At 44.8% G+C, this 16,177-nt stretch overlaps 1 protein-coding gene across 1 annotated transcript; it reads right to left on the bottom strand.

The window, feature by feature from the left end:
• Positions 1 to 18: 18 nt before the first annotated feature.
• phf13 (PHD finger protein 13) lies at positions 19 to 5,221 on the bottom strand. The gene is made up of 5 exons (XM_062398262.1): positions 4,805 to 5,221; positions 3,889 to 3,990; positions 2,921 to 3,100; positions 2,414 to 2,831; positions 19 to 2,322 (listed from the first exon to the last, which is right to left on the bottom strand). Exons 1-5 carry the CDS (start codon positions 4,847 to 4,849, stop codon positions 2,090 to 2,092), a joined length of 978 nt encoding a protein of 325 aa, XP_062254246.1. The 5' UTR covers positions 4,850 to 5,221; the 3' UTR covers positions 19 to 2,089.
• Between the last annotated feature and the right edge of the window lie 10,956 nt (positions 5,222 to 16,177).

Genomic DNA, 16,177 nt, shown 5'->3' with positions numbered 1-16,177 from the left:
ACACAGAAGTCAGAAAGAGAAGGTTAAAATGGTAACTCTTTATTTACAATAGTTTACAATAGTTTCACAGAAACAGTTTGCACCACAGTACAGACAACGCTTTCTCAATAAGGGGATAGGACAACCCAGGATCAGAATAAACGAGCTGTATCACAATGAGCATTGTTGACGTTATTAATCTGAAGTCTTTAAGACGCAGACTAACGTTAGGAACTTGTGCCTGACGGCATCTTCAGGTTCTCCTCAAGACATGAACGTCCTGAGAAACAGCAAATGATTTCAGGTCTTGAAATGCCTTTAAAAAAATTAAAACACATCAGGATTGCTGGGTAGGAACCAATTAACCTACATTTGTAAATACCAGCAGACAGATGAAAAGTCTTGTTCTTACAAACAAAACATTTGTCATGTGTGTTAGTTGTTCCCTGGTCAAGTCATTGATTCTGCATTGTAAAACCCATCCCGGACTAATATCCAAGGTTGTGAGTCTAAAATCTGTTACTCTACAGTATGGCTTTTGTATAATCAGTAACATGTAGCCTACACAGACAGGCCCAACAGCAGATGGCACATGAATATCAAAGCTTAAAATCTTTCCTCCAGATTACAGCAAGTTTCAAGGGAAAAATGTGTCCTAAACTTGCTGCATATGGAAGTAACTAAATACTGCTGTGAAAATCTTAGCAAGAGGTGGTAAGAGACTGAGGTCTGTTCTTCTGATCTGACCCTTCAGAGACAAACATAACGGACTGATCCTGCCCACAGTACTATGCTGACATCCATTTCTCAATCTTACAAAAGACCTCAAACCATAGGGCTTAGTTGAGACAAGTCATAGCAGCACTTGCAACACCCTCGCAGTGTTAACCATTCAAACCAACACACACTCGCATGCATAATGTCAACTGGTCACTTGAGAGAATCTCTAACACCACTATTCCAGTTACGATAACTTTTTGCTCTGTTGCTCTCTCTCATAGGACGGCCACAGGGGTTCCCTTCTATAAATATGTTTGTCTCTGAGTTGAGCATGAAACATTTAACTGAGGAAACGTTAAATAACTGAACTATACAACCCTCTAGCCCTGTTCTGAAATCCCATTGACCACATACAACAGAAGACACCTTTAGTGAGAGCTGTCCCGTTATCTGAATCTTGTGGATTGACTGGGTCTTTTCAAACTGTGAAATAACAAATTACTTTTATATGAAAGAATTTCTGATGACATAGGAACACCATTTGAACAGCGTGAAAAAGCTCCACTTGTAGTCAAGCAACATCTTGATTCTGAGGCTGGAAGACAGCTTGTGAAGTTTATAGGAACAAGCGTTTAGTTCAGTTGTACGGGCTTAAAGCCTCTGTGATATTTTTGCACAGTGTCACAAATAACAAAACAGAACAACAGACAGATGAAGCAGATGCAGACTCCAGTCTTATATCATACATCTTTGTTCTATTAGTTTATACCTCAGCTTAACACTATAGCACCATCTGAAGCAATTAACACAAGGCTTAACTTATTTTCTGTTTATAAACAATTAATTATGTAATGTTTTCAGGAGGCATCTTAGAGAAATAAAATCCATTTTCATCAGAAAGACATACCTTTCCCTGTGACAGAAGAGTCAGATGGATTTAAAACTAAGAAAAAAAGTGAGAAAAAGTGCAAACAGTCTTTCCCACAGATCCCAGCATGCCCCATAGTGGGTGGCAGTTGTGAGGGTTTTCTCTCTATATGGCAGTTCAAATTTTTCCAGTGTTCACGAGACACCAAGTCCCAACAGTAGCGGTTTGCTGCTATGCTAATATCATCTACAGACAAACTTCTATTCAGTGATTGCCTTACGCAGAGTCTGTAGGGAAGCAGAAACAAACCTGGGTAAATCTAAAATAGCACTCCAACTGTTTTCAAATGGAATAAGGATTTGGGATAGGTCCACCAAAAGTGTTTATAGAAAATGTGGGTTCATGGCTGACCATGAGGGACAGAGACGGAAGGGTCCAACACCTGATACTGAGGAGGGGTCAGTCCAACAGGGGAAGAGTATCAGGAGAGGAAGTGGTAAGAGTGCTTGGTTCAGATTGAGGTCAATCTTGCAGGTGCTTGCGCGGGCCCACGCGGGAGCGGTGGGAGCGGCGGGCATCTGGGAGTCCATGTGTCTCTTGGCAGGTATGGCAGATGTATGACTCTGGCACGTGGCTCTTGCGGATCTTGGCGCAAGAAAGGTGGATCCAGGTGTTGCACTTGTTACACTCGATCATGGCCCGACCCGCAAAAGGCTTCATGCAGAAACATGTGACCAGGTCCCACGAGTCGTCATCTGAAGAGACAAGAGAGAATCCACTGAGTAAAGCTTGTCCACATTGTCAAACTTATACCAATTCAATATCCACAACAAAACAACGTCTCACCTGAATCTACCATGATGTCCTCATCCTCTCCTGACCCATCTTCGTCTCTGAACACCACCTGTTTCCCCTGTCGGAACACCGTTCTGCTTCCTGCTAGGCCCTCCACCTTCTGTACCTTCACTACTCCTTCTTCGATGTCTCGACCGCCCCAGTTACTGTGCTCCTCTTTGGGCTCCTCCTTGCAGGTGGACGGGCTAGGCAGATGCTGGGGGTGGATGGGAATACTGATATCATCTTCAGGCTCTTCTTTGATCATTCGGCCACCGAAGGACACAGGGAACTGCATCTCTGGTACTGGCGAGATCTCCTGCCGAGTCTCATCGACCTCGCTGACCTGATGCTCCCTCTCCTTTCTCCTCCTCTTCTTCAACTTGTCTGATTTCCTGCGGTCGTCTGGATGAAGGGTGGTGATTGTTTGCTGCAGAAGAGGAAAAAGAGTGTCACTTATATCAGAAGGGCTGAGAGTGAACAAGTAAAAGGGTGAGATGTGACACTAATTCAACTAACATCTCTCTTGATATGACTGGACAGTGTGGCTCCTGATTGTGGACGTTTCCTGCTCCTGTCCTGTGGGACCTTTGGAGGGCGCTGGGGGCATGAGGCCGGAGGTCCTGAGGTCCAGCCATCACTGTCAGCTGTGCTGCCTGTACTGTTGGGGGGGCTGGAACTACTACGCAGTGGAGAGTCCTGTAAACATAAATGGGACAAGTGGCAGTCAGCGAGTGGAAAAATCACATCAGGAGATAAAGCTGATGTTAACAGGACAATTCTTTACAAACATTCAACAATAAGACGATAATTATCAATCAGTAAATTGCAACTGAACTAAGCCTTATATTGTAGTAACACTGTCTCGGTTTGTGTTAAGGTGAGTCAGTCCAGCAAGCTCTTGTCTCTGGACTAATCAGGAAAGTGCATGGTAAGGCAGCCAGTGAAGGCAGAACAGTAACAAAGTCCGTCAGGAATGTTATCTTTAATTTTAATTTAATACAGGAACCTGGAGACGTTTAATAAAACGGTGCCTCTTGCTTATTTGTCCCAATGTTATAAACTATTTAGCAGTTTGCCAAATGCAGCTAGATTGCTGTTGCTGCTTCAGACTATAAAGATTTGACTATATTTAATTATTTGGTAAATTGCTGCGTTTTAACTGAAAGGTTAACCATGGAGTCTATACATGTCTACTTTACTTACTATTTTAAATTCATCCATATATTATCTCAAATCAATTGAATCTTTGTTAAAAGATCGTTTTCATTTATTCACCACAAACCTCTTGATTTATTTGTAAGACTTGTAAAAAGCAGCCATCTATTTACTGCCGTCCTTTTATTTTTGTTAGATGTTTCTATACATTATGTAACTCTAAGAAACATTCCTTATGTGGTCCCACAAATATGTGCCAGCTTCGCAACAACGAAACAGGTGTTTATGTGACGGTGCATGTAAAGGAACGATCGGCTTCGTTTACTTACCTCTTGGGGGTATGGGATGTAACCGGCGTATGCCAGGACAAAAGTGCAAAACTTGTTAAAATCCTCAACTGTCCTCCTCCGTCGGAATGGCGGACTGAAGCCCTGAAACACAGTCAGGTCGTTGAGACACAAGCTGGATCATACCAACACATCTCGACATGGCGTCAACACTAAGAGCTGATCGCCGCACTCACTCTGCTGACTGACACTCAGTGCTGATTCGGGACGAACACAACAACAACAACCAGCTGATTAACAGGGGATAAAGTTTGATTGTCTACTGGGACGTTTCTTTCTGGACTCGCATGTGAACCTCCTTTACCAACCCCCACTGATTAGCACATTTAAAAAGACAGCTAACATTAGCTCGGTCGGCTAGCAAACAGCAGATAATAAACTAATGCCAAGGGGCTAGCTGCAGGCTAGCGTCGTTTGAGTTCTACCTGATTAACACAACTATGAAGGTATAAAAGACTTCGCATTAAAGACAACCAAGGAGTATAACAAGCTTCAGGGTTGCTCAAGAGTTAGCTGACAATACACGCATGTAGCGTCGTTAGCCAACGTTACAGTTAGCATGCTCCGCAGTGATGAAGAAGTGTTTTCTTTTCGATCAAGCCTCAAGCTAACGCTGGTTACAAACATGCAATCAAAGTTACTGACAAAGTACCGTCTAAAGAGCCGTTACCGACTGACTCACATTCAACGAATTATTAGGTTTTCAATATGAAAGTTAGCTTCACGTTTATAACTTGGGCAGTAGAGGCAACATTATGTAAACAGTAAGCTAACGCTAGGCAGCGGCTACTACACCGTGTGGTGACAGACCTCACGCTGGGGGGGGGTTGACGTCTGCTAACGTCGTTAGCCTTGACTGCAAACTACTCCGCATGAAACAGCGACATCCAACACTTACCTCCGACTGAAATGCGTGAGAGGTCGATGGGTCGATGTCATCCATCTTTACCGAACACCCGACCACCTGGCGTTTGGATACCGTGACAGTCTACAGCGGCGGGCTGCTCGATGCCACCATAGACACCGAGTAAACCGAGCTAATAACTACCACTGAAGCTAACGTTAACGGTATCTATGCTAAACTCGAAGCAACAGCGTTCATTCCGTTTGCCACCAACGAGAACATAGCTAGGACCAGCAGCCACTGATCCAGCGTCAGCAAGTCGGATCAAAGTTGTAAAAAAAAACGTGTCACCCGTGGACAATTCTGCTCCGTGTCCATCGACCTCCTGTCCGGTAACGTCTCCGTTTCACTCAGTGAACTGACGGCAATAGCCGCTGCTGCTGGGGGAGCGGTTCACTTCTGCTGTCACTCCTCTGTTCTTCTTCTCCTCTGTGTACATGGCAGCGAGTGGACGAAAATGGTGCCCTACCGCCCCCCTTTGGTGCGGAGCCTGTGTCAGGTTCTAGACATTCAAGATTCAAGATTTTTATTGTCAAATGCACAACAATAACATTAAGCATTCGCTGGCAGTGACATGCTTGAGTAGCACAGATGGTAGCACTGTCCTGGTGATGTGCTGGGCAGACTTCACCACCCTCTGTAAAGCCTTACGGTTCAGGGCGGTGCAGCTGCCATACCAGGCGGTGATGCAGCCAGTCCGGATGCTCTCTATGGTGCATCTGTAGAAGTTGCAGAGGATCCTGGAGTCCAACATGGACTGTATGTTGTCTGACTGAATGAAAGACTAAATAAATAACACCCTCCAGACATGTTTAAAGATGCATAGACTATTGCCGCTTTGAAAAACTATTAACTACTGGACACAGTACTTTCTTCTTCTTCTTAGACACACACAAATACACAAACCCTCTGTGAGCCTGTGAAGTATTACACCTCCCCCCCCCAAGATGAAGCCCGAGTTGTATCAGCAATGTGTTTCAGGTCCTTTTCTGGCCACATGACCTTGTTCCTCCTGATTAGTTTGAATGCATTTCTCTCATTGCTCTGCAAACTGAAAACCGTACACTATTCATCATTAAAATACTTCACAGATGAGCTTGTTGCCATTTTCTCTCTACATACTTTTGCCTTTACATCACTTTGGTTTGGTCTCATCACTGCAGAAATCTTAGTTCCAAAGCTTCTGTGGACTCGTCTCCACCACTGCTTCTTTCCTAATTCCGATCTGGCTGCCTAGTACTTACTCACGGTAACTGGTTTGCATGTTATCGTCTGATATCCATATTTCTGCCTTAAACGTTTTATTTTGTGATATTACTCAACAGCTGTTGTGGTCCTTGGTCGACCTCTTTGATAAATACTGCTTGTTGCACCTTTCTTTCTTTTGGTTTGTTTTATGGTCTATGACCAAAGTTTGTGTAATGATGATGCCCATATCAATTATTCCTATTTTCTAAGGTCCAGAATTTTCTACCATAGTCTGCTGTCTGGTTTTCATTTCGATCCCAACAATAAACCCAAGTGTGGACATTTGGAGCTCTTTAAAACACCTGTCATATGGATATTCAAATATGTTTGCTCATTTGAAAAATAGGTGGCTTTTCAGCCACAGATTGTTTATAAAATGGACAACGCTTTTCTAAATCATACAACATCCAATGCCCTCTGTGGAAGTCTAAGTCCTCTGATAAACTACAGCAGTGGTCGGCAAGTGAGTCAAACCGCAGGTCAAAATCAGAGCCAGATATTTTGATCATTCAATTCTTTTTATTTCATCTATCCACTGACACAGACATGTGGTGATCTCAGTCAGCCTGTTTGTCCTCTTGTTGCTGCAATGCTCCAGATTGAGCTTAATCAGAGACTCCTCTTTTTTAATAGTTAACTAAGGTCTGTAAATTGTTTAAACCTCTGAAGTAGGCTAGCCTGGGTGCCAGACAAACTTAGCCCCGCCCACAACATTTTCGGTCGGGAAGTTCGGTCTGGAGTCGCTCCATTGGGAAGAAATTATGCTTTCCAATGCTTCTGTTCGGACCAAACACATTGTCAGGGCGGGCTTTAAAGTATGGGATGCATATTTGATCATTTATATCGTATAAATTATGTCATCAATATTGTTTAAAATCATTTTTCAGTGTGGCGTGATATGCTCGCGTCAAGCGCAAAAAATTGACTCGACACCGGAACGATCGCTGCACAGCGCTAGGCAGCCTTGGCACAGAGCGGCGCTTCAGCCTCCGGTGTTACCCGCACAAAGGTTTAACATGGGAGTGGATGTGAGCCAGCTGTTATTTAAGGCTTGGCGTCGCTTCAGCGTCCAGTGTGAACCCGGCCTTAGTAAATTACTCACAATGCGTCGCTTAGCATACGTCACATAGTACATTGCTCTGATTGTTTGTAGGTCAATCCAATTGAGACAAGAGCATTTTTTATGGTTCGGTTGAAACACGCCCCATAATCACAGCCCAATGGAGCGGTATCAGACTCACATTCTGACTAGAATTGTGAGTCTGACAACGTCAGGCTACCATGGATCCACAATAAGAACATCACGATAGGAAGAAGAGTGTGTTTTTCTTCCATTTAGTCAAAGATTATCTCCAACACCCAGTGTACTCTCATGTCTCTGACTTGCAGAACAACTTCTATATGTGAAACAGGGAGGGAAAACCCGGACTCAGTTAACACAGAGGACACTAGAGCTAAATGACAAAACCAAGAAAAAAACGTCCTCTAAAACTGCTGCTAGTCAGCAGGACAAACAAGACGGCTCTGAGCATACACCAGCCAAAACATGTGTAATAAATGGAAGTGCGATAACATAAAAATCATAAAATACATGGGCTGTAATAAGGAGCGACGTTCTGACGCCTGGGTGATGGGGAAGTTGTGATCATGAGGAGCAGCTTGCAGGTAAGAGGTTCACAAAAGATTCAAGAGAGACAACACAAAGATTTTTGCATTTAATTTTCATCAGCTCCCAACAATTGAAAAAATACAGTAGAGTCACAAAAGCTGTGATTTACTTCTTGAAATCTCTTTTGCAGCTCTAGTTCAAATGAAATAAAGCATGAGGTGTTTTTCTCAAGACTGGCACTTACTCATCTTGGCACACACACATTTAAATAATTTATTTGAATCCACCAATCATATTCATACAAAAAGGATTCAAACATTTCTCAGGGGTTGAATACAGCTTAGTGACTCATGGGTACAAGAAACATCTCCTACGCCAAACAGCAAGACTACCTATAGCAGCTGATACAGAGCAGAACTTGTTAGCTAGTTGTTTAGATTTTGTCTTACTAAGTCCTGCCAGTTGTAGTCCACTGACCGAAAGCTTATGGACATGCCCCAGACTTCCAAATATCAATATTACCAGCTTACATGTATAGCCTAGGTCTCTCATTTTAGCAACAATGGGCTGGTATTTGGTCAACTTGTCAAGGAAGGCTATGTCCATATAGAGGTCATAGACACAGGCTACCTCAAGGACTACTACCTCCCTTTTAACCTTGTCCAAGAAAACAACATCAGGGGTGTTAGGGATGTTACAGAACACATCATCAGAACTGTTAAACCAATCTGGCATTAGTCGAGAGTGTTTGTACATTGACACATTTGGGGGGAATACTCCCTTAACAGTGCTTGAAATGAGGTCGACAATGCGGTCATGGCGTGTAATATAGAGTCCTTTGTACTTATTACAGCCATTAACAATATGAGCAATGGATTCTAAATGTTGGTTGGGATTAGAATGCATTATACAGTGTGGGTGATGATTATTAGGGTACCACAATGCAAGATTGTATTTAGTTGGCAACACCTGTAGTCTGGCTTTAACAGTGAAGCAGAGGATGTCCTCTCCTACTGAGGCGTTCCTGTACATTCTATGAGAGACAGAGTGGTCAGCAAAGTCAAGGCACGCCACCTTTCCCTGCAGTCTCAGTCCAGTCCAGTGTAATTTTGTCTCTGCCTGTTTAATGTTCAGGAGGGACTTTCTTGCTGTTGTGTTTTGAAGTGTGTGTTGTGTCCCATTGTGGTAGACAGTAGCCTCCACATTGACCGCTGGGTCTGTGACAACTGCATCAGATGCGTCTGGTGCAGTGGGTGAATTTCCTTTCACCCATTTCAGTCGAACTGCCGCTCTGTTGCACAGGTCATTGAGGTCCGGCCAGTCTGACCGACAACCGTAGCCTGCAGCTTGGGTATCCATCTTGCCATTGCCTTTCCTCCTGAAGCCCAGGAAGTTCTCCTGGCCAGCATTTGCCAAAGGGACCTTTCTCCTCCTGAGGTCCAGTAGGAGGGAGGCTCTGGCTAGCTCTCGAACGGCAGCATCATCATTATTTAGCATCCTGATGAGGTGTGTCAGCCTTGTAGTGGTGTAGGTCCACTCCACATTAGGGACACCGAGCCCCCCCCTCTTTGTGTGAGAGGAAGAGTATATCCCGAGTGGAGTGAGTGTTCAGTCCTAGCCATCTCCTGACAGCTTCCACTGTTTTATTGTTCATGTCTAGTAGGACATTCTGTGGGATGTGGACATTCACAAAGAGATGTTGTATCTGTGCCAGGGCCACTTCTCTGATGGCCTCCAGTTTCATGACTACAGGGAGGGGTGAGGAATCAATTAGATCAATTCTGTTCTTATAGTCACAGGATAGCTTCTGTATTTGCTCACCCCACTCGCCTGAAATAGTGAACTTATGGCCCAGATAGGGGTAAGTCTCGTGACGAGAGTAGACCCTGATTGGTTGTCACATTAGTGTGAAATTGGGAGGTTTGTCTGATTTCGCTTTGTACCAGCGGTTTCCACCGCTGCATCGTTCATAGAGTGCTGCACATTTGGTATGTTTTACCTCCAGCTTTGACCAGAGCAGAAACTCATCTGTTCTGCCCAGCATGTTCGTAATAACACTCTCATCCCTAGAGGACATCTCCACATCATCAGCGTACCCCTGGACAGGGTTTGGGGATCTGATTTGTGGTGGTCACACTGACAGAGCCATTTCAGCCACTGGTTGATGGCAAGAATAAAGTTAACAGCACTCCAGGGGCAGCCTGTTTTAACCACTACCTGGAGAGGTACAGGCTCTGTGAGCTGGTCTCCACAGATGACCTGCAAAAAAGATCCCTTGTTGAGGTAGTTGGGGTTTAGGTAGATGGATTTCCTTTAGTGTGCGGAGCATCATATTGTGAGACAGTGTCCCAAAGGCATCTCTAAAATCCAGGAATACAGTGTAGAATTTACATGATTCATGTTTGAAGTCATCAATTCCAGTTTTAAGGCAAAACACATGTTCATGCATGCCTTGTCTGTCTATGTAGGCTTTTTGTTTAGGTGAGAGAGTGCCTGTGTCTACAAGCCATGGGAGGATGCGGGCAAGAAGACATTTCATGAGGACTTTGTAAAAAGTGGGGAGTAGAGAAATGTCTCTCCATGTAGATGGATCATTTGGAATATTGTCTTTCTTTGGTATTCTATGTATGAGGGCCCCCTTCCATGAATTAGGTACCTTTCCATTAATTAAACAGATATTAAATATATTAACAAGAGTTTGGGTGGACCAGGATCTTGTGGCTTTAATGTTTTCATATGTCACCCCATCATATCCACCAGCTGTGTTGTTTGGTAGCTGGGACACAACTTTATCCACTTCATCAAAAGTGAAGTTAGCTATGGATGGATAATAATCTGGAACATCTGACGCTATGCTATGGCCCAGGGGGGCGGGGTCCCTGGTTCAGAAGGGGGTGATTGACATTTGGCCAAATAATGTTTATTCACAGCACTAGTGTCATTAACAGTGGGTGGGGGAGAAGGAAAGGTATTATTATTGAGAATTATGTCAATGGCTTTTGATTTTCTGTGCTGCCATAGATAGGATAATTTTTCTCTGCTTACTGCCCTCTGATGTTCACGGTGTTCCGCTGCTCCTCTTTTGCTGAGCTGGGTTGGATGACGTCTCTCACGTAGATCAGCTGTTTTTCCATCCAGGAAGTATTGGAAACCGATGTAAACTCCGCTGGATATTTTTCCATTAGGGGGAACTTTTTTAGGACTCGTGCCACATATTTCAGAAGTGGTAATCCGAACTCCTTCCTGCTGGCACGTCGCGCACGAAATAATCCATTTTTGAAGAATACACAGATTAGGATGGATGCAACTTTAGTCCATTTCTTCGGATCACCGGAGCAGGCAAAGTAAGTTCTTGCTTGAAGTTGCTTGGTATCCAACGATCTCCTGAAGTGTCTTTTGTGGACCTCGAACATTGCCCATTGGTGATGTTGGAGTTGGCGCATGTAGTTGTTATAATCCACAGGGAAATCCTGGCCGCCCGGTGATGGTTGTGGGACGGGGTCGTGGGTCTTCCGCGGTTGCTGTTTGTAAATGCGGCCACTAATCAAAGCTTGTTTATAGGCCGATCGTAGTACTGTGACTAGGCACATGTTTGGTACTGGAGTCCAAAACGTATTACCTCTGCTGCATTAACGATGGCAGTTACAACGGGCGAGATGTTTAGTTTTTAAGTTGCCATTGTTTGGCACGGAGCTGCGACACAGTTGCGACCCAGCAGCGTCACAGACACACACACACACACACACAGACACACGCATGCACACACACACACACGCACACACAGCAACGTCATGTTCCAAATAATCTACGACAACCACAAAACAAGTAGTTTCCACAGGACCTGCAGGCATACCTGTATATATATGTGTGTTAATATATATATACACACACAGGTTCACACACTGTTACAATGTTATTATTTGAAACATTTCAAACAAGTTGTTGTTTTATGTTTTTAAATTATGTATATGTTTGTTTTGTCCACCGGGGACCAATAAAGTTAATTCGAATTTGAATTACAAAAGAAAAACCTGTTGTTACATGAGGTCCTTTGATGTCAAAGGACATCATGTTGTTAGGTCCTTTGATGTCAGAGGACATCATGTTGTTAGGTCCTTTGAGAGGCAGATATTTTAATGGAAAGGAGAGTTTTGATGGAAAGGACTCAGTTCACCTTTGGTGGTTGGAGAGGTACCCACAAGCAAGAAGTCTCTGGATTACAAATGGATTCTCAGCTACTCGTTACTGACCTGCAAACACTGGACATCATGTCAACGTGTAGAACTCTAAAAGATTCTTCTGCTGCCTCAGGTAAGACTCCGGAAACAGAGCAGCCATGCTAGCAGAAAAAGCTTTTTTACAACATTAGCTTGTGTGCTGACTTCATGCCCAAGAAAGATCAACTCATTGTTTGTGACCTGAGGCCAATGAGGTTTTAGCTGTTTTATCTACAGCATCAATATTATCTAGTCTGATCTGTTTACTGAAAACATAAATAACTTAAGTCATCAGGAAATCAACGCAATGTCGGTCAAATTTTTAGTCTTCACATGGTCTTAAAATGACAACTAGAGAAATGCAACGACATGTGACTCCTGGTTTGCGTTATTTCATATTGTGTTGTCTGAATGAATCTCTCACACTGAAAACACCCACGTCACATATTCTGTCTCCACCATCTCTCTCCACAGTTTCACTGACAGCACCTGACGCTCAGGACTGCCTCACGATCCACAGCAGCTCTTCCTCCTATTCGGTCCTGGACTTTCTAGGGGAAGGCGGCTTCGGAACAATTGTCTCGTCCATCAACCTCAGGACCAGAGAGATGGTGGCTTTGAAAATCATGAAGGACACCGGGTCCGCCCGGGACGCTCAGCATGAGGCAGGAGACTGAAATCTTTGTTTATATTCCTGTGCTCAGGTGTTGTCTGCTCCATCAGAGCATGTCGCTGCTCACCAACTGTTGATAGTGTTGTCTTATCACGTCTCCTATTCTCTCTTCAGGTAAACATGCTGAAAGTCATCAGTGACCTGGATGCTGATCTCAACAACATGGTCAAGTTCCATGAAGTATTCCAGCACCTGGGCCAGACCTGTTTGGTGTTTGAGCGGCTGGACATAAGTCTCTTTGACCTGCTAAAGCAGCGAGAGTGGGAGCACCATCCTCTTCATGAGATCCGCCCAGTTGCCAAGCAGGTATGTAGCAGTGATCAATGCATCATGTAACCAGCACTCTTCTGTTAGAGAGATCCCCGAAACCTAAACCTAACACCCAACAATAGCACATGGAAGAAATAATTCTAAATGTTGTGTATTCTTTGTGTCCCTGCAGCTCTTTGTGGCCTTAGATGCCCTGAAGGGTCTCGGGGTCCTGCACACGGACATAAAACCAGACAATGTTATGTTTGTGAACATGAACGATCAGCCACTCAGGGTGAAGTTAATTGACTTTGGCTTAGCCATGATGAGGTCCAAAGTCCGGCGGGGGACAAAGATCCAGCCGTGTGGATACAGGTGAGTTCAACCTACACATTATCTGTTAAAAAACGTTATTTTCTCTGCCCTGAAATGTTCCAACAGATTTTTCATCTGTGAATCATGTCTTTCCTTCTCAGGGCTCCAGAGATCTCTCTGGGTCTTCCATTCTCCGAGGCCGTCGATGTGTGGGGGGTCGGGTGTGTACTGGTGTTTCTGTATCTGGCTAGAAACCCGTTCACCTTTGAGTGCGAATATCAAATGGTATTTATCAAATAACCAATTGGATTTTTTATTCATATTCATAGAGAATGGAAGTGGATGTGATTCTCATGATGTGTATTCTGTCTGCAGATAAAGGACATGGTGACAGTGCTGGGCCTGCCGCAGCACCACCTGCTCCATGCTGGCTGGTACAGCGAGCGGTTCTTCATCGAAGAAGAGGGTGAAGACAGTCCATCATGGAGACTGATGGTAGAGTAAACATGTTCTTGTATGTTTGAGAATTTTAATGGAGCATGTTTAAATCATACTTCCTTGTTCTCATCTTTATTTATTTTTGTTCCTTCAGACTGCAGACGAATACAATGCTGTTAATTGCGTAAAAACAGAGGAAAAGGAGAGCTTCATCCGGCAGCTGAACTCCCTCAACGGCCTGATTCATGTGAGTAGTCACTCATGTGTTGAAGTAAAGACTGGATCTGCGCCAGTTATTTATCTGTCAATCGTGAGCTGGATCATCTGACCTGAAACCTGTTTTCAAATCCAGATCCATCCAAAATTAGGGGACGCTGAGATGGAAGACCGCATGGCCTTTGTGTCTTTGCTGGAGGGGCTGCTGCATCTCGACGGGAATGAGAGGCTCTCTCCTCATCAAGCTCTGAAGCTGCCCTTCATCTCCATGAGCCACCTGAGGGAGGACTTCTACAGCAGAGACTAGTAAGTGCCCACATGTCCTTTCTCACTGGAACTAAACACATCAGGTTGGATGGACCGATAGTTTGAATTAATTGACAGTGACTGATTTACTAATTGATTGTCTCCCTTCATACAGTCGGACCACCTGCCAAGAAGCAATGAGGGTCTGCCCCACTGAGGACAGCGTCAACTGTTCAACCTCAGACAGCGGCTACTCTGGCTACATGGACCAAGACTTCTCGGATTCTTTGGAGGCTCTAGACTCCCCAAGTGCCACCAGTGAACTGTCCTGGTGTTCTAACATGACAATAGTGTCCGTCACCACCTGCTCACCCACCTTCAATGACACCAGTGAGGAACTCTCCAAAGGGTCTGACCTGCAGATCCACTCCAGTGCTACCTGGGTCTGGTTCCCCATCAGAGATTATGACACCAGTGAGGAAGTCTCCAAAGGGTCTGACCTGATGATCAACCCCAGAGATACCTCGGTCTGGTCGGCCATCAGAGATGATGACACCAGTGAGGAACTCTCCAAAGGGTCTGACCTCCAGATCCACTCCAGCACTGCCTGGTTCTGGTTCCCCATCAGAGATTATGACACCAGTGAGGAAGTCTCCAAAGTGTCTGACCTGATGATCAACCCCAGAGATACCTTGGTCTGGTTGACCATCGGATATGATGACACCAGTGAGGAAGTCTCCAAGGGGTCTGATCTGAAGAGCAACCCCAGAGATACCTCGGTCTGGTCAGCCTTCAGAGAAGATGTTGACACCAGTGAGGAAGTCTCCAAAGGGTCAGACCTGCAGATCCACTCCAGTGCTTCCTGGGTCTGGTTCCCCATCAGAGATTATGACACCAGTGAGGAAGTCTCCAAAGTGTCTGACCTGATGATCAACCCCAGAGATACCTTGGTCTGGTTGACCATCGGAGATGATGACACCAGTGAGGAAGTCTCCAAGGGGACTGACCTGAAGAGCAACCCCAGAGATACCTCGGTCTGGTCGCGCATCAGAGATGAAGACACCAGTGAGGAAGTCTCCAAAGGGTCTGACCTGAAGAGCAACCCCAGAGATACCTCGGTTTGGTTGACCATCGGAGATGATGACACCAGTGAGGAAGTCTCCAAAGGGTCTGACCTGATGATCAACCCCAGCGATACCGCGGTCTGGTCGGCCATCAGAGATGATGTCACCACTAAGGAAGTCTCCAGAGGGTCTGACCTGCAGATCAACCCCAGAGATACCTCAGTCTGGTTGACCATCAGAGATGATAACGCCAGAGAGGAAGTCTCCAAAGGGTCTGACCTGATGATCAACCCCAGAGATACCGCGGTCTGGTCGGCCATCAGAGATGATGTCACCAATGAGGAAGTCTTCAAAGGGTCTGACCTGCAGATCCGCTCAAGCGCTACCGCGGTCTGGTCGGCCGTCAGAGATGATGTCACCAACGAGGAAGTCTTCAAAGGGTCTGACCTGATGATCAACCCCAGCGATACCGCGGTCTGGTCGGCCATCAGAGATGATGTCACCACTAAGGAAGTCTCCAGAGGGTCTGACCTGCAGATCAACCCCAGAGATACCTCAGTCTGGTTGGCCATCAGAGATGATGACACCAGAGAGGAAGTCTCCAAAGGGTCTGACGAGGCCTCAGACGTCACCGCTGCAGCCAAAGCTTCCTCGGGTGGAAAGAAGAAGCTGCTGAAAAGAATTAGAAAGAGAATTCAAAAATTCTTCTCATGCTTCACATGCTGCTTCCGTCCGAAAGTGGAGGACTGAATAATTTATTTACTTATTAGGGCCCGAGCACCGAATGGTGGGAGGCCCTATTGAAATTGTGAGGATTATTCTTCTTATTGTTATTATTGTGATTAAACTTAATTGGCTCTTTGAGGGATTTAATATCCTGAACTTCTTACCAAACTTTGCAGAAAATTATAAAGTGGTCAAAATGTACATATTCTGAAAAATGGCTCAACAGCGCCCCCTAGGATGCACATACACGCACACACACACACACACAAGTTGATGTTTTATGTTAAATGATGTACATGTTTGTTTTGTCCACCATCACAAGCATGTACTCGACAGAAATGTAACTAAAACATCTGCGCGCAAACT

The sequence above is a fragment of the Platichthys flesus genome, chromosome 2 (genome assembly GCF_949316205.1).
Source record: "Platichthys flesus chromosome 2, fPlaFle2.1, whole genome shotgun sequence".
Classification (NCBI taxonomy): Eukaryota; Metazoa; Chordata; class Actinopteri; order Pleuronectiformes; family Pleuronectidae; genus Platichthys; species Platichthys flesus.
The sequence above is the reverse complement of the archived record's forward strand: the minus strand, read 5'-3'. Positions and strand labels throughout refer to the sequence as shown.